Below are 21,504 nucleotides of genomic sequence, written 5' to 3'. Positions count from 1 at the left end.
TGGGCCATTGAACTCTAGGACTTATACCACAGGCATCCTGGTTCTCAGGCCTCTGGACTTAGATTGAATTACACCATTGGCTTTCCTGGTTCTTCAGTTTGCAGATGGCCTATTATAGGGCTTCTAGGTTTCCACAGTCATGTAGCCAATTCCTGTAATAAATCTCCTCATGCATATATTCTGTTGGTTCATTTCTCTGGAGAACCCTGACTAATACAAAAGGTTTTACTTGGTAGGCCTTTCAGGGGACAGTTGTCCTCCCTGTACTGGCCGGCACACAGTCAGTGCACTGTGGTCTCTGACAGGAGCTGCAATTGAGGCCTCAGGCTAACTTAGCTGGTCACAATCTTTCACACATCTGTATTCCTAGCCCTACTGAGTTGATTCCTAGATCTCTTTATCTGAGGACTTGGTGGATGACCTCTGCCAAGACCTCCTTAGGGGGATAGAAGAAGGAAAATTTTCTCATTTGACTTAGTATCTGGTACTTTTCCACTCCTAGCACCCTGCTCTGACACCCTCACCCTCTCAGGGTCTGTAAAACTGCCTGTCTTTTATTCGGGGCTTCCCGAACAGTGAGATGACCTCACATCTGTGCTGATCCACTTGACCCCTGAACAGAGTGATATTCCATGGGTGAAATGTATAGAGGGCATTGACATTTTCTCCAGTTTTTGACTCTTCCTTATACCACTTCAGTAAGTGACTAAAAGCTTAACACTTTCATTTTTGACTTGTTGCTTTGATTGGCTACTCTGACACCTAGCAGCTCAGCTGTCTCTCTCTCCCACCCAGCTGAGCTGAGCCCCTGACATTTACCATGTAAGCCAGCAATTGTGCTCCTTGATATTTACTCAACTGAAATGAAAACTTATATCCACACAAAAAAACCGCACACTGACATTTATAGCAGATTTATTCATAGTTGCCAAAACTTAGAAGCAACCAAGATGTCCTTTCGAAGGTGAGTGGATAAACTGTGAAACATCCAATGGAATATTATTTAGCACTAAAAAGAAATGAGCTAAAAAACCATGGAAAGACATGAAGAAAATTTAAGTGCATATTACTGAATTAAAGAATTTAACTGTATGGTTTCAACTATATGAAATTCTGGAAAAAGGAAAACTATGGAGACCATAAAAATATCAATGCTTGTCATAGGTGAGAGGGAGGAAGGGTTGGATGAACGGAAAGCACAGAGGACTTTTAGGACAGGGAAGCTGCTCTGTATGATACTATAATGACGGGCACATGTCATTACAAATTTGTCCACACCCACAGAACGTCCAACACCAAGAGTGAGCCATCGTGTAAACTCTGGATGTCAGGGTGGGCTCACTGACTGCAACGAATGTAACACTATGGTGAGGCGTGTCGATGGGCTGGCTGTGTGTACGTGGGGGTGGGGGTGTATGGGAACTCTGCTTTTTGCTGTGAACCTAAACATTCTCTAAAAATAAAGTCTATTTAGAAAAATCTAAGCATCAGAAAAAGACAATGTGCTTTATCAGCCCATGTTAGTGAAATTTTAAATGATTTTTGCACTGAAGTTTAAAGTAGTATAAATGCTATTTGAAACTCAAAGGGCAGATTAACATCCATACCTGAGATGGTCATAAAAATGACAGTCAGTACTAACTAAGAACTACGAGGGACAAGAGCTGGCTGTCGGGAAGGGCTGAAACACTCCTTCAAAAATCAGACCACCAGTTCATGCTTTGATGAATACTGTGACGCATTATCATGTGATTTAAGTCTTTGTTTCTAGTCCCTGGGTCTAGAGTGGTGGTCTTTAGTGAACTTAACTGCATTTTGACATCAGTATGATGTTGAATGTGCTCTTAACAAGAAAAGAGAGAAACGGAACTTCTGGGGTAGGACAGATGGAAACACTGGCAGACAGGCAGTGGCTGAAGAGTCCGTGCAGATGCGAAATGAAATAAAAAAGAACACTGTTTTAAACCACAAAGAGGACACAACTGCCATACCAGGCCAGGCCAGAAAGTGACTGCAGGGACCCCTACAGAAGACAGAGGAAAGTTACAGTCTGTAACATGTTTACGCTGGCTGAAAAACAAGGCAGGAAGTGGGTAGCAGTGTCAAGAAGGAAATTTGTCTATTTCTGAAGTGTTCAGGGAGACGGTAAATTAAGAACAATACACATCTGAGATCCTTTTTGGTTAGAAAAATCTACTATGAAATGGATTTGAATATAGTGTCTTACCTATTAATATACTTTACAAGACAAAGAAAAGGTATGTCACACTGTAAATTAGAGAAAATGATTTTCTTGGATACTAGTCAAAAATGAAATAAAAATTTAAATTGATGAAAAAAGATGTGAAAAATATTAGATATTTAACTTAAAAAGACAATGCTTTCTTTTAAAAGGCCATGCTGAAAAGGGTATTAAAAATCATTATTTGCTTGGTATTCTCAGAGCTTTTGGGCGCCTCTCCTCTCAGCAATAGCTATGTCCAAATTCACGCCCCCTAGGTGTCTAGAGTACCCTTCTGTCTGAGATCACCCCAAATACTACTACCTGAGCACATGAAAAACTCCAGATGCTCTGAGGGATAGGGGAAAATTATAACAGGTGGTTCTGGTCCTAAGGATCTTTCAGTCTAGCTGAGAAGATGGGATGGATATGCACAATAAGGAGTAAGATGGAATTAAATAAATACTATCGTTAGTGGTACTGATTAAAATCTTACAGGCAAAGGTATCAGATAACTGTCTCTCCACAGGACCAAATCTGCACGGACTTTTCCAGCCTTATCTTACTCTTCTTCTGTACTCCTGACCCCCACATCACCTCCTGTGGCTCAGACAACAATGTTTTGTGAGGTTACAATACAGGCTCTTCCTTGGCTCTTCCTTCTCTGGTGTTAACACTGAAAACTAACTTAACAGTGATATTAAACACAGAGTTCACCTTTGCGCATGTTCTTGTTCTGTAAGCACCCACCTAGGGTAGGCTAACCATGTAATTCTCATGATCCTAATGGGGTGCCTTTGAGAGTGAAAGACAGTAGTATTAACAATCACTACTCTTGGAAAGCAGGTGTGAATGAAGACTGTCCCAAATAAACTGGGATATATGGTTACACTACTCATAGGAGATCATGTCCACTCTTACGGTTCTAACTAATACATACCTATCAACCACTCACAAAATGAAATCTGTAGCCTTGATACTTCTTGAGCTGTATTTTTCAAATCTTCTTTCTTGCAGATATCTCAAATTTGGTATGGCCAAAACTCAATCATTTCCATTCTTAAAACCTGCCAATTCTTGTAGTTCCTATTCAAGTTATACACATTACCAAGTCACTCAACTCTGCAAGATGGGGGTCCTTTGAGACTTCCTGTTCTTCCTCACCCATCATAATTAATCACCAAGACATGCTGACTTTAGTTCTCAAGATTTCTCTGATGTCATATTGTCCCTCTGGACTACTGTCATAACCTTTTATCTGATTTTTCTTCTCTAGCCATTTCTCTTTCAAGTCTATTTTCCACACTGCTGCCAGAGTAATCGAAAACTGACCACACTTTTAATTTGAACCTTTCATTAGCTCACTATCACTTACAGAATAAAGACTTCTATCACGATCCCATTCCTGTTTACTTCTTCAGTCTCATAACCTGTTAGTCTCTCTTTCCCTTTGCTTGTAGAAACCAATTGCTAAATAGCTTGTAGAAACCTACACATACACAAACCCCTCTGTTCATGCTGTTCCTTCTTACGGGCATCTATACCATTTTCTCTAATCTCTTACAACTGGTCCAGAGGGGAGCTCAGTGCCTCTCCTTTGTACTTCTAGGTGCCTGTTCATACCTCAACCCCAACACTGGGTGTCTTAGTTTGAAATTAATTACATTAGTCTTTCCTACAAGTTGATAAGCTTCTTGGGGACAGGGGCAGTGCCCTTAAATATGCAATAAGTAGTCACTCTATTTTAGAAGCTTTTATGCACTGCTATGGATTTAACCAAGCAAATAAAAATAAGTTGGACTAAATACTGAAATGAATAAACAACTTCATTATTCTAGCATTTTTCCACATGTGCCCATTAGTTTTTTAACATTACTGGTGGAAAGATTTAAAAAACGTGTAAGAGTTTCAGCTGCCAAAAATTTACCTGTTCCATGAAATTAATTTTAAAAAAGTAGATCTTAGCATAGGAAACAGGATAATTAAATTAAAAATGTATTTGTGACACATCAAAGTTAAGAAAAGAGCAAATACTTGTTTAAGACTATAGAAAATCAGAATACACTTTAATAGCTCTTTACTGTGAAAAATTTTGTGCAAATACAGGGTGGGGTGAAAGTAGGTTTAAGTTGTGAATACACGAAACACAGAGTTTACTCTTGTATTATTATTTATTAATTATTGTATTATTTTCCAAACGAACAACTGTAAACCTAGTTTTGTCCCATCCTGTGTTATCTAAGCAAAGAAGTTTCTCATTCCTTTTTTTTTACTGCTTATATTAAAAAAGCCAGGCAACTTTAAAATGGGAGACTAGTACTGAATATCCTAAAATCTAGTATTCATCAAATCTCTCCAAACATCCTTCTCTGCTTTCCAGCTGTTTCCTCTTATGATTTCCATGTCTTTATATGATTAGCTCTGACTCAGAAAAAAGGACATTTTCACTTTGTCTGTCAAAGCCCAAAGTATTTGACCTTCAAGGCACAGAAAAAAATTTTTTTTTGGATGAAATGTGGTACTCCTGTCATTTATTCACTCAAGTCATTTTGGGGAAATTAAAAAAGTATAATCTAAAATTTTAAAGAATTATTAGTGTTACCAGAGGCATACAAGAGCATCTGGCACAAATGGTGTACGATGAATAAATAAAAGAGAACCACAGAGCAATTTAACAGTCAAGATTATGAATGACTTGAAACAGTTTATATTCTCCTTATAAAGTCCTGCACTTATGATAGATTTTTATTTCCTACTTCATCATCACTTTATGCAATATTTCCTATTTATATTTTGGCTTACAAATCTTGTTTTGTGAACTGTGATTATTTTTCTGAGAAGAAAAACAAGTTGAGGTATTTTGAAATTTAAGCCACGCTCTGGAGTCTTCCTCAAGCCGAGGACTCTGACCGCTGGAAGGGCTCAGGCACTGGTTCCCCACCCGCGGGAGAGCGGGGCAGACGCAATGCAGCTCCCACTTGGCACTCCATTGAGAAATACAGTTGGCTAAAATATAACTGCGGAGTTAAAATATTTAAAAATGTAATATTTATTTTTTACTGGCAAGTTGTTGATACTGTAAGAAAACAGCTCCAATCTCTCGATAAATATCCTTGAATATTACCTACCTGTCAGAAGGTGGAGCTCTATACATATCTGAAATACTAGCTTTTTAAATGTACATTTCACAAATGTGTGTAATGAGGAGATTAAAGCAGAGTAAAGTCTTCAGAAAAATGGTTCTGAAGAATATTCCAATTCTCTCAGGATAAAATCACTCACATCTCCCAATATGTGCATAGTTAACTAACAAAAAAATATTTAGTATGTACCTTTTAAACTTGAATATATTGCCTACTATAGAATGTAGGTATGGTAATTGAGAATAAAAGAAAAAGTATATTTAAAAGACAGAACATATTTTTAAAAATCAGGATCACCTACTTGAATGTAGGCAAGGCCATTAATACTTACAAGCATCTCGGATGTACAGCAACATGGCTATGAAGATATAATCGACTAAACTCAGGCTGAGGCCATCTGCAAACAAGGCGTCCCAGACCACCAGGAGATCCTGCAGGGGGAACTCTCGCCCAAACAGCAGCCGTATCCATCGTCTGGAGAGAAACCAAACCAAAATTTAGGGAATAGTACATTTGAGAATAATATAAAGAGGAATCATTTTCTCCTCTAACTGTGAAAAAAATTATATTTTTTAACTGGTCACATTGAGCAAGTATTATACATCAAGAATACAATAAAGTAAAACCCAAGTTTTAAGCTTTCAAATGAATTTTATAATTTTATAACTAGGCCGCAGTCATTAGACTTTATTCCTACTTGAATAAAACAAAAGTACAATACTTGAAAATGGTAGAAATCCTTCATATTTAATACAAATCACATCAAAAAGGCAAAGAGAAAAATAGATGTATAGTGTTGTAAGTAAGACTGAGTTAAAAATCATAATTTTCCAAAATTTCATGCTTACTGCTGATTTTTGTTTAAACTAGACTTTTGCAAATGGTTATATGACAAATTGCTATTGCCACACAGAAAATTTCATTCCTATTTTTAAAATATTCATTTTAAAATTAAATGTGGAGGAAAAAAGTAGGTATCTATTTTTTTCAGTCAAGCACAGACAGTTATTTCAAATGAAGCATAAAGTGATACTTAATTCTGAACTTTAGAACAGGTACGCCTTGTCAGTGAGGCTGTCTTTCTAGCCATGTTTTTCAAAGCAGTCACTGCTGTGGCCAGGAAAATGGATATGTATGTATAAGCAGCTAGTAAGAATACTGAACAAGGTCTGTATATAATTATATATCATAAACAATAACATTTCAGACTTTCAGTAACTGACAACTAAGCTATTTATATCTAATTCTTATAAGAAAATTAAAATAATTCACTTTCATATTTTTTTATCCATTAACTTCTCATTTTATATAACATGGCTGTAATTTCCTTACACCGCCTTTCTCTAGAAACTTCATCTCAAATTCTATGTGATTCTGGTGCATAGCAAAGAATGAAAAACTCCAAATTTCTAGTACCACCGAACAGTACAGAATAGAGGAAACTGTTTAAAATCAATTAATAGATGTTACTATTTTATAAAATTTGAAACCAAATATAACCATGTGTAGGGCTAAAGTGAGGCCAAAAATTTCAAATACTTTCTTTAGCAATTATTACATTTAAGGAGGAATCATAGCTGTGATAACATAGGGTATAATCACATACACGTATTGGTTTATTAGGAACCATATGATCACATAAGTTCTTTTATTCATATTATCAAATTAATTAACAGAAAATTTAGGTAACAGAAAAATCACTTTTTCAACTATATCTTAAAATGTGTTACTCAGTTTTTCAGGAAAAAAATTTAATGCCTAAGTAACATTTATCTTTTAAAAAAATGTTACAGGCTGTTCACAATTTTTATCTACTTTTCAATTTTTACTCCACAGCTAATATGAGAAATAAAATACACCTTTTCCCCTAATGTGCCTGTATTTATGCAGCTTACGAGGAAAACATTATTCTCTACACACTTCTAATTCCTTCAAATTACAAATGCTAATATTTACTGTTTAAGAAGTATAAAAATATTTCTAAATTAAATAGGTGCTCCTCTTAATTATAAAGAATTAGCTGGTCTTGCAAAAGGTATCAGGGGACCCAGGGGAATGGACAAAGCAAAAAATAGCTGGTTAAAGCATTTGGGGAACCTATTTAAAGGATCTTCACACTGATAACCATGTCTGCATTATTAAATGACTAAACATTTAGAAAGTGATTCTTCACAGTTTTTCAACCAAGACGACTGGAAGAAAAATTCATCAGTTTAATAAACTGATGAGGATCTAATGTATAACAGGGGGACTATAGTTAATAACACTGTCTTGTATAGCTCAAATTTGCTGAGAGTAAAACTTAAATGTTCTCACCAAAAATATATAAATGAATATGTGAGGTGACAGATGTCTTCATTGCCTAACGGGGAGGAGTCCTTTCTTTCAAGGTGCACATGCATCGAATCATTATGATGTACACTTTAAATGTCTTAAATAAGTATCTTTAAGTAAATCAGGAAAAGAATTATATTGGTTAATGAAGAGGCAAATGTTGGCTGTTTCAAAATTAAAAACTCTGACACTTAACTGATTCCACCTGGTTCAGATATAGATGTAAGTACAAAATTTAAGCATCGCACCTATAAAACAGTGCAGTGCCCTGAACTTGTCGCTTTCGTTCTTGAAGAATATTATAATGCTTTCCTTGTTTGAATAAACCCATTTAGTAACTACCGCTGCCGTTTCTTGAAAGGCATTGCTTTCGCTTAGCTTTCTTATTTGAAGGGGAAATTTTTTGTGTTTTCCCTGCTATCTCCTATTGAAACCAGTTGACATCATGCTGTCATAGATACCATTTAGCAAAAAAAGATACGAAGTTAAAACGTACCACAGATAGATGAAAATACATTACTATATTTTTCCCCGTTCCTCAGAGCTCAAATTTCTCAGTTTCTTACGGACAATCGCATCTTTGGTTTCATCACACCCAGTGCATCAAGATCAAGCAGAAACACAAACAAAAACAAAGCAAAACAATCAGCCCCCCCAAATAGCCTATTTAAGAACTTATATTCCTATTATTTTTATAACAAAATGCCCAGTTATTGCTCCAACTTCTCCTCTTGCAACCTGCTTGCTGATTTTGGGTTGTGTTAGCTTAGCTTCAGAAATGACCCCGCAGATGCACACACAGAGCAATCTCTACCGCAGCGCTGTCAGGAGGGGAACTGAAAATGTCTACAATCTACATGGAATAAAACATGTCCTCAGAACTACACAGAATGGAAGTCTTCAGTACTCATATCTTTAATGTGTAGTCTATGATGTGCTTTTATAAATGTTTCCCATTGCTTTATTTTAGAAGTTTCACCTTGCCAAGTACACTGCTAAATAATTCCAGGGTGAGGACCAAATTGTGTGTGTGTGTGTGTGTGTGTGTGTTGAGTGGGGGGGGCGTGGAGAGAGAAAGATCCAAAATGTTCTTTGTGAAGAGCTCTGTACATTTTGCTAAGTGCTCTATGTATTTACCAAGGTCTTGTTAAATTCACGGTGAAGCCAGCTGTCATGCTACTGAGAGGCAAAGGTATAGCTAAATTGGAAATACAGGCATTGATCTTGTTAGTGGATGCATAAAAATAATTCAGTAAGTGGAAAAAAATACAGAAACACATATGAAAAAAATTATTATTAGATGCTTAGCATGTTTCTTTTATATAAGACTGTAAATTGTACATACAAGTATATTGAATTAAAGCAAAATATGGTTTCCTCTATTTTATATTCAGTTATAGGCAAATTAAGGAGAAATTCTCAAAATATTTAAGAAGTATCATATAACTAACAGAATGCTTTGGGACCAACAATGACCCTATCAATAATTTAATCATTTTTCTCCCAGTCGGATTTAGTTCATACATATATTCACCACATACAAAATTTCCTGTGCTATTTTGGGCTTTCTTCATTGAGCTTAAAAGGAAAACTTCAGTTCTTTATGGAATGAGTTATCAATAGAAATTATTTCAGCAAGCTTTTCTATTCTTAGAAAGGAAAACTTACTCTAAATGAGGTCTTATAAGGAAGTCACTCCTAAAATTAACATGCTTTTATTGCATTTAAAAATATTTAGTGAGAGTTTAAGTCACTTAAGGGTAGAATTAAACCTTTCTTTTCCCCATAAAGATTGCTTCCGTTTAATTGCTTGATACTATTAGTCTTGCTTTATGTACGTTACACCTGCAAATTGTAATGCTTGTTAACATATACATCTTATCATTTGTGATAATACAATAACTCAAAATGACTCCACAGATACACACATGTAGCAAATAATTCATAATTTACCAGATCTACATAGTAATTAAAATCACCACAAACAAAAAGGACCATCTGAGGTATTAAATTTAATTATAAGCCACTCAAAGACAGGAGAATTTCTATCTGTGCACTTACACCACTATTCTCAATTTTAAATTTCTGTGTAATTAAGCCACTATCCCCAGGGGATCAGAAACTCCTAGTGGTATTACTGCTTGGTGAATGACCCATGGAAACACCATGAGAAATCCATTTTTTATCAATCAATTTATAAAAATGACCATTTTAACTGAGGTTTAAATAAATATAATCTTAATCCAATGTGGCTGTAGTGAGACCTGCAGAAAATAAGTATGTATTGTATCTTCCTTTCCTTTTTCCTCTATCTTTATTTCCTTTTTCTTTTCCTCTAATGACCCTTTAGCGAGATATTGAGATCGTCACCTTGGGACAAACAAGTAAAGTAGTAAACGTATATTTAATTTAATTTAACAAGCATTTTAAGGGCATCTTACGTGATCTGTGTTCATGAAATGGTAACACTGGGTAAGTACACTGGACCACAAAAGAACAATGTTGGGTTTTTGCTTAATGATACTAACTTTTTCTTTTGCTTTCTGTTCATTTATACTTTCTTAATTGAATTTATTGGGGTGACATCGGTTCACAAAACCATACAGGTTTCAAGTGTACAACTCGACAAAACATCATCTGCACACTGCATCGTGAACCAGTCGCCCCAAGTGAAGTCTCTTTTCCATCTGCATTTATCCACCCTTTGCCTTTCTTTCATCCAGCTCCCTAGACCCCCTCCCCTCCGACAGCTGTCAGCCTGTTCCATGTACCCATGCCTCTGTTTCTGTTTTGCTGGTCAGTTTCCTTTGTTCGCTAGATTCCACATACAAGTGAAATTATACAGTATTTGTCTTTTTCTGCCTGGCTCATCTCACTTAGCGTAATAATCTCCAGGTCCATCCATGCTGTTGCAAAAGGTAACATTTCCTTCTTTTTTATGGCTCAGTAGTATTATATCGTGTAAATGTACCGCTGCTGTTTTATTCACTCATCCACTGATAGGCACTTGGGCTGTTTCCAGGTCTTGGCTGTTGTAAATAACACTGCAATGAACACAGGGGGCATAAATTTTTTCAAATGAATGTTTCGGGTTTCTTAGGATATATTCCCAGAAGTGGGATTGTTTAGTCAAAAGGCAGTTTCATTTTTAATTTTTTGAGGAAGCTCCATACTGTTTTCTACAGTGGCTATACCAGTCTACGTTAACTTTTAAAAGTTAACAATTTCAAAATAATCCATGCCTGGTAGGGACTACACACAGAATCCAAATTTTGTATTAGAAACCAGAGAAAACCAAAGGCAAATCTAAATTTTTGCCTCTGTGATTGCTGTCTTCTTGACTCAGTTTAGCTCCTTTTATTTTGATTTCCTTTGTACTCAGTTTTTTAAAAATTAGTTTACCCTAGACTTTCCTTTATATCAACTCTGAAAACAACCTTAAAATTAGAACCAAATACTGCAGTTATGATAATTAGGGTAACAAGACATTTTTATCTTTAATTCTAACTTCTTGGAGAGCAAAGCTACAAAAGATGAAAGCTAAAATAAAACATTTTTTCTAATTTCAAATTTATTATTCTTCTAATGGCTCTGTAAAATACATTATAGGAAGATGTTTAGCCTGTTTACTAATTTTTTAAAACGTAGCCAACTATTTCAGTTCAGTCCTCTTAAAAATATTTGGGATCTGCATGCATTACGGAAAGACTTGAAGGGTTTCAAGTCCATCAAACTCTGCTTTAAAAATAGAAGGAACTGATTGAGCGCGGGCTGGGAACCAAAGTGTCCCAGGTTTGATCCCCAGCCAGGGTACATGACTGGGTTGCAGGCCATAACCCCCAGCAACCGCACATTGATGTCTCTCTCTCTCTCTCTCTCTCTCTCTCTCTCTCCCCCTTCCCTCTCTAAAAATAAATAAATAAAATCTTAAAAAAATAGAAGGAACTGAAACTTTGCATTAATTTTTATCTTTAAAGGACTCAAATTTGCTCTCTATGTTCTTCTTGTAATCCATGGGTTCAACTGAGCTTGAATTTGGTTTTCTGGAAACACACATTAAACCTAATTTGATCCCCACAGGATATGTACATAAACTATAAAAAGTGTATTTTTTGACTTTGGGGAAAATTCTATATTCCTCTCAGAGGGCAGTACATAGCTCTTTATTAAGGAAGTTTTCTTATTCCAAAAATAAGTTCCTAATAATTACCACCCATTCCTACTAATTTATTCTCTCTGGAATGTGTTTGAAGCTATTGTTTTTTTTGTTTGTTTATTTGTTTTTTAAAGATCAGAACAACTATAGAGCAACTATTTTTGCCCTTTGCAAAAATAGGCTGAATGGAAAGCAAGGCCTTGTGTATCTATTATTTTTCCACAGGTATGTTAAGATGCTCGTGAGAATGTTGAGCACAGATGATGGTCACATGGGTTTTTGTTTTTTAATCCTTATGGGAGGACATGCTTGTTGACCTTAGAGAGAGAAGAAGGGAGGGAGAGAGAGGGAGAGAAACATCGACATGAGAGAAACATCGACTGGCTGCCTTTAGCACACGCCCTGACTGGGGACTGAACAGCCAACTGAGACATGTGCCCTGACCAGAAATTGAACCCTTGACCTTTAGGTTTACAGGATGACACTACGACCAACTGAGCCACACTGGCCAGGGCAACAGTCATATATTTTGAGGCTGTAAAAATGACTGAACATGTTCACATGCACTCACATGACCTCTTTTAGAGTTATACTTGCTATTTTGATTTAGAAGTATACTTCAAGGACTGAGGAATATCAGGATGTGCGATTTACCAACAAATTCAAACAAAGCTAGTGAAAGGTGGTTAATACTTCAATATAGATTGAGTGTATGAATAGGATGTGTTCTCTTTGAGAATCCCATTGTACATTTCAACCAGGGGACAGTTGTAGTCTTAGCCCCAACTTGAGAGGACAATGAGGGTAGACGTTCCTAAGAGGCAATCTCTCGGCACTAACACTTGGGCTCCACTACAAGTGAGCTACTAGTACCTCCTTGAAAAAATTACTCAGAAGTCACTGCTGACTATGAATAAGAACATGAAAAATTAATGTGCAGTTGGTGGTCATGTTGGAAAAAAATTAATTTTAGGTTCTGAGAATACTAGTTTTTATTCATACCACAGAAAATTTTTACTTCTAGAAAGTCTGTAAATAGGCTTTGTTCTGTCATTTTACCTTCAGGAAAGGGAATTATGATCAAATAAGTTTTCTAAAAGCATACAGAGAATTGCTAAAAATAATTGCTCCTATCCTCCCTAATCTGAAACTCATTAAAAAACAAAACAAAATTCAAATACCAATGGGATCCTAATGTTAATGAATAACACTTTTCAACTTCCTCTGCATAAATCTCCCAATGCATTTATAGACATTGTTGGGAGAGCTGACATGAAGTATAACACTAAGCTGAGAAATACCGGAATCCATGTGATTTAGGATGGAGGTTAAGACCATAAATATGTAGGCTGGTCATATTAAGAGTCGGGTTGAATCTATTCCTAAAAGGTAGCAGTACAGTTTGATTCCCCTTGACCTCTTACCACTGACTTAGAGTTGTAAACACTCGCTGGGATGGGTTTTTCACTGGCCCTTTCTTTCCTCTCTTTTCCCCCATCGCACAAGACACCCTGACTCTTCCTGGCTACTCAGAGGTCAGGACAAGCATTTCACTCAGGCCTAGTGTTTGGAGGTCCCATATCTATTATTGTGACTGCTCCCCAATTACCTTTTCCAGAGATAAAGGCACTTGAACAAATCCCAGCTAAGGGTTAGTTACTGAGTTTGTTTTTTCCCCTTCTCCAGCAGATCACAAGCTCTGTGGGGTTACTTGGTACTGAGTAAGGGGTGAACAAATGTTTATTACATTAACATGAATCCTCCTCCCTGGGTCAGTTCTTCTTAGCCAGGAAGTCTTCTTGATCCTGAGCCTACATCCTTGATCTCTCCCAGGATTCCTGGCTGCTCATCAGACATTTCCCTGGGCCCCTCTCATCTCTGCAGGGATCCCTGGACACACGTAGTGATCACACCTGTGTAGGAACTGATCGAGGCCTCCTCTGCCCTCTTGGACCATCCCCTTCATATCCTGAACTTGCCCCTGCTCAGACACTCCTCGGCTGGGGCCTGTAGTCTCCTGGAACCTGACGACTCCAAGTGTGATCCAAGGGCCAGCAGCACCGCCTGGGAGCTTGTTAGAAATGCACACTCCCAGGCCCCCAGCACAGTCCCACTGGATCAGAATCTTCATTTTAGCAAGCCCTCTGGGTGATCTGTATGTATATTAAATTTGAGAAGTACTGGAGTAGGTGACAGGTCCCTATTTCCTGCCCATTTTGGTGGCAGCTGTCAGGGCTCCTAAAACCCACTGTGCCTTCATGTAATATGTTGCTTCCAGGAGAGAAAATGCTTAAATGATTGGATAACACTTCTACTTAAAGTAGTGGTCTCAAACTTGCCTAGAGGGCTTATTAAAAACACAGAATACAAGAACCCATTCACAAAGTTTTCTGATCTGATCCTTAGATGGGGCCTATTAATCCGCACTTTGAACTGGTTCCCTGGAGTCGCTGATGTTGCTGACCTGTAAACCGCAGTGTGAGAATCACTACACAGGACATTCTGGTTTCCCTCCACGTCTCCTCAGCTTAGTCCTGGGGGTGGGTCCTCAAATGAGCTTATTCAACACGTGTGGTCATTGGACCAATGGCCACTAAACACCTAATGACCGGGACACAGAGCACACACCCTCAAGCACCTCTTAATAGTCTGTCTCTATTAACTTCTGCATGTGTTTTATTTTTTTTCCAGGAAAACACTACTGTACAAAATGATCCAATAAAAAGAAGAAACACAGACACGGGGGAGGGAGAGAAGGCCTCCCAAAGTCTGGGGAAGCTGGGCCACTTTGAATTCCAACTGTGCAGCAGGTACTGTGCTGGGCCCTAGACCGAGCCATGTGCCGACCACTTCCAATCGTTAACACGGAAATTATCATTCAAAGTAAAATTCGAACTCAATGAAAGTTCCATCAACCTGGGTTCCCACAGTCGCTGCATCTTTCTGTGCCCCTCCACATTAAGTCCCCAGTCACAAAGGGCTTGTTCAGGGAATGCAAACTAGTGGCAACATTAGCGAAATAGAATTAGGAAGGTAAAAACAATTTAAAATATTACTAAATACAATTTCAAAGGCAAGTATTAATTGTTTTTGGACTAGCTACCATTTGGAATTATACAGGATGGGCCAGAAGTTGGTTTACAGTGTCTGTATGGAAAACAATACAATAATTGAAAACTAAAAATACAAGAATAAACTGTGGTGCATACTCACAACTATAAGCGCACCTTTGCCCCACCCTGTATGTCTCCTAGGTGCTATCCATGAATGCAGGTAAGTGAGGAACTGAATATACCTGCATGGGGCCCAGATGACTTACGAGGGGGCACACAGACACACAGGAAAAAAGAAAGCCCTGTAGGAGCCAGCGAGGGCAAAGGGTAGCCAACCCCACCAGTCATTCACTGGGTACATGGGTCTGGTGAGAACTTCAGAAGTCCAACTCCACCGTCACAAATTCCCTTCCCCGAAGTAGTGGAAGCGAAATGGAAACAAAAGAGGGTGAAAGGTGGGCTGGCTGCTCCATTTTGCTCCTAGCTCCCTAGCTGAGGCTCAGTGCCCAAGTCACTTTATAATCAACTGTGAGCGCGTGCGCGCGTGTGTGTATGTGTAAATTTTTTAAAATAAGGACAAATATACATTAAGCAAGGAAAATGTGGTTTCTTATGCAAAGAAGATTGCCACTCAATGTTTTAAAATAAAGGTACACGATTTGTGATAGTGGCAAATTCCATGACTTTATATGCCTTTTTTTGATTTCTAAAGGTATTATCAGATATATAATCTGAAAATAACTCTGTAAAAGCAGTATTTCTTCAAGTGGTCTGTGGAATACATGGGTTGGAATCTCCTGAGGCATGTTTCAGAGATGGGTGACTTCTCTCCTCACCCCCCAGAATGTAGCACCAGGGATCCAAACAGGCAGGGCAGGCAGCTGCACGTTACAGGTGTCTCAGCAGAGGCTCATGGCATCGCCTGAGCAAACCCCACTCCGAAGCAGACTACAGATTTATACCACGAGAATTTAACTCCTCGCTCCGTGCCCCTTCTGCTCTTTTATACTCCTCTTGAATTCTCCTCTTTAATTCCTAAAGCACACCTAATTCAGATTTATATTAAAAATTACCTCTCCACATTAATGACCGAGACATAAGACTCGGAATGCACAATAACTACTGTTGCTGTCATCTGTGTGATAACTGAGTTTTCGAGTAGAAGAAATGGAGATTTCTGAAGAACTTATTTTGATGAATCGTGATCTGCTGTTTCATGAGTACCCCAGTTACAATTCAGCGGTAATTACGGCTACAGGACCCTACAAGATTTAGAGAGCTTCCTTTCAAGGAAACTCATTAAGGGAACTATAAAGAACTAAGAACTTACAAAGAAAAATTAATTGCCACTTTTGGTCAGCTGATTTTAGAAAGACTTATGAGGTCTAGAATTGTACATCGGGCTAAGAGAGAGAACAGAAACTCAGTGAAGTTTAGCTTACTGAGGGCATCGTGGTATATAATATGTTCATAAATTAATCTGCTCATAAACCAACTCAAATATGAAGCACAAAAACATCACATAAAATATCTGAAATTTATTTTCATCAACAACACTCATTTACTTTCCACATCAGCTAGCAGTTACTGTGGCTGGCTGCTGGTGCTGAGGAGCTACACATCCTGGATTTGAAAGTCTGAGACGTTGCTCTCTGACTAATGCCTCCTAGCTCACCATCTTTCTCACCTCCTCAATTCTTTTATTTCCTGTGGATTAAAATAAAACTATGTGGGGTTATTGTTTTGTAATTTTTTTTGCAAGTGGCAAAAAAATTATTTTGTAGTCTAACAGAACACACAATGAGCAATAGCTTCCCTTCCTACCCCAGATCCTCTCCCTCCAAATCCACCTTGCTAAGGGTGGCCAACGTTCTTTCGTAACATAAAGGCATTTTTATGCATGTATGCACCTGATTTTGTGCATGTACGCAGATAACTGATTGTCTCTGTAGAGGTCTTTGTGCATCTAAATGTATATTGGGAAGAAGCTAACTGCTTAGTTCAGGTTACCTTAACACTTTAGTTCGATTTAGGACTTTGATTGCAAAGAGTGGTACTGAGTGGTCTCAGGATAAATAAGGGAGGTTTGGGAACGCAGTTAAAACAGTGGTTTTCAGAGTGTGCTTCCGGGACCAGTAGCATCAGCATTACCTGGGAATGTGTTCAAACTGCACGTTATTGGACCTCACCCACCCAATGACTACTAAACCAGAAATTCTAGTCAGGGCCCAGCACTCTGTGTTTGGACAAACTGGAGTGTAAACTCCAGTTGGAGAAACACCACTTTAAGAGGATATAAGAGAATACAATCTTGTGCCCAAAAGTTATCAAGGACCAAGGAAGTTCTAGTGATCCCTCTTTTCCCATCTCTCTCAGGGTACAGGGAGGTCTCTTTTTCCAGGCAAAATTTTGTTGTAATGTCAAATTTACCAAATACTTTTTTCACGGTTTATGGGTTTTTGAATTCTCCACCTAATAATAGAAAAATAATTTTCATCTAGTTTTGTTAATATCACTGATCCATCTGGTATTTGTTTTGGTACAATACAGTTCTCGAAACTGTATTATTGAATGATGCACCATTTTCCTAAGGGATTGAAATTCTACTTTTATCATATATTTAATTCCTATATGTATTGAGTCTATTTCAGATTCTCTGTTTTATTTTACCAATGCATCTGCCTAATTGTGTGCTTATTCCAAACTGACAGATTATGGTATATTCATAACACATTTAAAAAGTAGGCAGGGCTAATGACCCTTTTTGTTCCAGAACATTACTGGCTATACAAGAATGTGTATTTTTTAATATTTTTAAAAAATATATTTTAAATATTCTTTAAAAATTATTTTTTTTTGTGATTAAACTGTATTTATTTATTTTGGAAGTACAACTGACATGATATTTATTAGTTTCAGATGTAAAATGGAATGATTCAATACTTGTATATAGTGCAAAATAATCACCACAATAAGTCTAGTTAATATCCATCACCATACATTGTTACAAAACTTTTCTTCTTGTGCTGAGGTTTTCAAGATCTATTCTCCTAGCTTATTTTCAGATTTTCAATACAATATTATTACTTATGATCACTATGCTATACACTGCATTCCCATAACTTATTCATTTTTAAAAATAATTTTTAAAAGATTTTATTTTTAGAGAGAGGGGAAGGGAGGGAGAAAGAGAGGGAGAGAAACATCAATGTGTGGTTGCCTCTTGTGCACCCTCTACTGGGGACCTGGCCCACAAACCAGGCATGAGCCCTGACTGGGAGTTGAACTGGTGACCCTTTGGTTCGCACGCTGGCACTCAATCTACTGAGGCACACCAGCCGGGGCCCATGACTTACTCATTTTAAAACTGGAAATTTGTACCTTGAGAAATGTGTAACTTTTGTAATTTATTTTTAATTTATGCATGCATATTTTATATTTTTCTGTTACTAAGTTAAACTTTAAATAATGTAAAAATGTTTATGTTTTTACCCAAAAGAAACAGTTCTTATGTGTATTAGTTTTGTAATGTTTTTATTAATTCATAACCAGTTTTAGTCTTAATTCCATCCCTTTGTTGTCTTTAGATTTATTTTGCTGTTATATTCCTTATTACTTAAGATGAATGTTTAATTATATATTTTATTCTCTTCTGTTTAGCAATATAAAAGTATCAGGCTAAGAACTTTTAAGAGTATTTTCATTGTTTTAGTCAAGATCAATATATTTTAATTATTATTTTTAGAAATTAGGCCATTTTAGTTTTATTTCCTTTTGGTGCAAGAGTAAAGAGAATTTTAATATTTTCAATGGAGTTGTCTATTTTTGTTATTAATTTCAAGTATTTTTGCCCAAATATACAGCCTGTGCCATTTCTACTACATGAAATTACTAAAGTTTTTCTCTGGGTCTACTTTAAAAATGAATATTCTATGGATACATTCATTTTCTGTTTATAGTACAGGAATTTGATATGTATCACTTAGATCTTACTTATTCAATGTAAATAGGTTTCCTACATCCCTGCTTTATAGTGAGTAGGCCTGATTTACCATCAATGAGGAGAGAGGTACAAGTCATTTACTATGATTGCATTTCTGTGTACTCCTTCTTATATTTCCTGCAGCTCTTACATTATAAATTGTTTTCTTTTTTGAGGGGGAGGGGTATGTACAATGATTAAAGAATGCTCTTCATTGTGAACTGTAAACTTTTTCATTATAAAATGTTCTCATTTATCTCATTCAATGCTATTTGCTTTAAATTCACTTGATATGAACATTATGCAAATTATTTTATTTTCCATCTCCTTCATTTTCCTTTGTTATTGGGGTGATTTCCTTAAACTAGGATTGGTTTTACTTTATTTTATTTTATTTTTATTTTTATTTTTTTTTAAAGATTTTATTTATTTATTTTTAGAGAGGGAAGGGAGGGGGAGAGAGAGAGAGAGAGAGAGAGAGAGAGAGAGAGAGGGAGAGAGAGAGAGAGAGAGAAACATCAATGTGCGGTTGCTGGGAGTTATGGCCTGCAACCCAGTCATGTACCCTGGCTGGGAATCGAACCTGGGACACTTTGGTTCCCAGCCCGCGCTCAATCCACTGAGCTACGCCAGCCAGGGCACTTTATTTTATTTTTTAAAAATATATCTGCCTTTTGGTCCATGATGGAATAACTAGACATAAAACTGGATAAAATATATGAAACACGCAGACATTAGAAACAGTCAGTACAGCACTGAGATCCCTGACATAAGGGGGAACAAGGGAAATTTTCTGATACCTGGTTTTCTGCCTGGAAGCAGCACTTGGAGAGCACAGAGCTGGAAAGGGGGACCCATCACACAATGCATTGGTCTTGCTGGGTTCAGACAACAGAGGTGGGAGGCCGAGGGAAGGCTGCAGGGCATTTTACTTTTAAAGGAGGAAGCTGTAGAGAAAACGACCTCCAGAAGTACACAGAGGCTGCCTTGAGTTTAGTGCTGAATACTAAGTGTGCGTGCGTGGGGGTAAACTTTCTAGCTGACCCAGCAAAGAAAAACTATAAGAGAAGGAACTACTACTGGAAAGCATTAAAAGTGCAAAAAGGTTTTACGAGGCTGGGAAGTATTCACATTCTGACTAGACAGACCAGGAAGACATTGGCCCTTGGGTAGAGGGTAAATCAGAACCACCATTTTTAAAGTCTAAAAACAAGCATCAAAAAGATCAAGATGATCCAAATGTAATTTAATGACTGCCAAAAATAAACTCAACATCCCCATAAAAGGAAATTAAAGTTCTGAAATTCAACAACATGACATTCAAAATATATATTATTTCATTAAAAATATACAAATTGCATAAAGAAACCGAAAAATCTGACCTACAACTACACATGTCAGAAAAGAAGAGCAGTTTTACACAAACTCTTCCTGAAAATATAAAATCAGGAACACTGGAGGCAAGCAAAACCGAGACTGAACGCCAAACCAAGACACTGCAAGAAAACTGCAGACCAACAGCCTCATGAACATAAGCTCAAAAACTCTTTACAAGATACTAGTAAATCATACCTAGTCATATACAGATTGGAAAGGAATAAAATGATCAGTAAGTGCAGATGACATAATTTTCTATGTAATCCCAATCTATAAAAAAGCTACTTAAAGTAACAAGTGACTTTAGAAAGAACAGATGATGCAAGGTCAATATACCAAAATCAATTATTGTCTTTACATGTTAGGAATGAAAAACTAGAAAATGAAATGAAAAGAATCAACATCTTGACAGTAGCACCAGAAAAACCCACAAAATATTTAGGAATGAATGTAGGAAGTGTAATACTTATATGCTAAAAACTACCCCAAAATACAACAGAAATCAACAAAGACCTAAATAAATGCAAAGATGTACCATGTTTATTGGCTAGAAGAGCCAATAATAAAATGTCTACTTTCCTAAAATTGATTTTATAGATGTAATGCAATCCTAATCAAAATCCCAGCAAGATTTCTGGTGTCATTACAATGGGCTCTAAAATATGAATGAAAAAGAAAAGGATTAAGAAGAGCCAAAAGAATTTTTAAAAGAAAAACAAAGTTGGAGGACTCACACTACATGATTTACAGAATTACTATAATGGTAATGGAATCAAGACAACATAGTATTGGTAAAACATATTTACATCAATGGAGCAGAACAGAGAGTTTAAAAATAGACCTACACAGCCCTGGCCCAGTGGCTCAGTTGGTTGGAGCTTTGCCTCGTACACCAAAAGGTTGTGGGTTCCATCCCTGGTCAGAACACACACCTCAGTTGTGGGTTCAATCCTCACTGAGGTATGTAGGGGAGGCAATCAATTGAAATTTCCTTCTCACATTGATGTGTTTCTCTCTCTTTCTCCCTTCCTCTCTCTCTAAAAGCATATCCTCAGGTGAGAATTAAAATATAAATAAATTAAAATAGACCTACATATATTTGGTCAATTGATTTTTACTAAAGATGTCAAAATTCAATCCTGAAAGGATGGTCTTTTCACAAATGATGTTGGAATACTTGTGCATCCACTACAAAAAAATGAGCCTTAGACTTATATTTCATATACAAAAATTAACTT

The 21,504-nt window shown here is 37.0% G+C and overlaps 1 protein-coding gene across 1 annotated transcript in view; it reads right to left on the bottom strand.

Annotated features, from left to right (window-relative positions):
* TBC1D5 (TBC1 domain family member 5) overlaps window positions 1-21,504 on the bottom strand; it is a 482,939-nt gene that overhangs the window by 120,565 nt on the left and 340,870 nt on the right. Inside the window, exon 15 of the mRNA XM_028518682.2 lies at window positions 5,696-5,838. Coding sequence (XP_028374483.1) covers window positions 5,696-5,838 — 143 coding nt within the window. The remainder of the gene's footprint in view (window positions 1-5,695; window positions 5,839-21,504) is intronic.

The sequence above is a fragment of the Phyllostomus discolor genome, chromosome 7, assembly GCF_004126475.2.
Source record: "Phyllostomus discolor isolate MPI-MPIP mPhyDis1 chromosome 7, mPhyDis1.pri.v3, whole genome shotgun sequence".
In the NCBI taxonomy this organism is placed as follows: Eukaryota; Metazoa; Chordata; class Mammalia; order Chiroptera; family Phyllostomidae; genus Phyllostomus; species Phyllostomus discolor.
The sequence above is the reverse complement of the archived record's forward strand: the minus strand, read 5'-3'. Positions and strand labels throughout refer to the sequence as shown.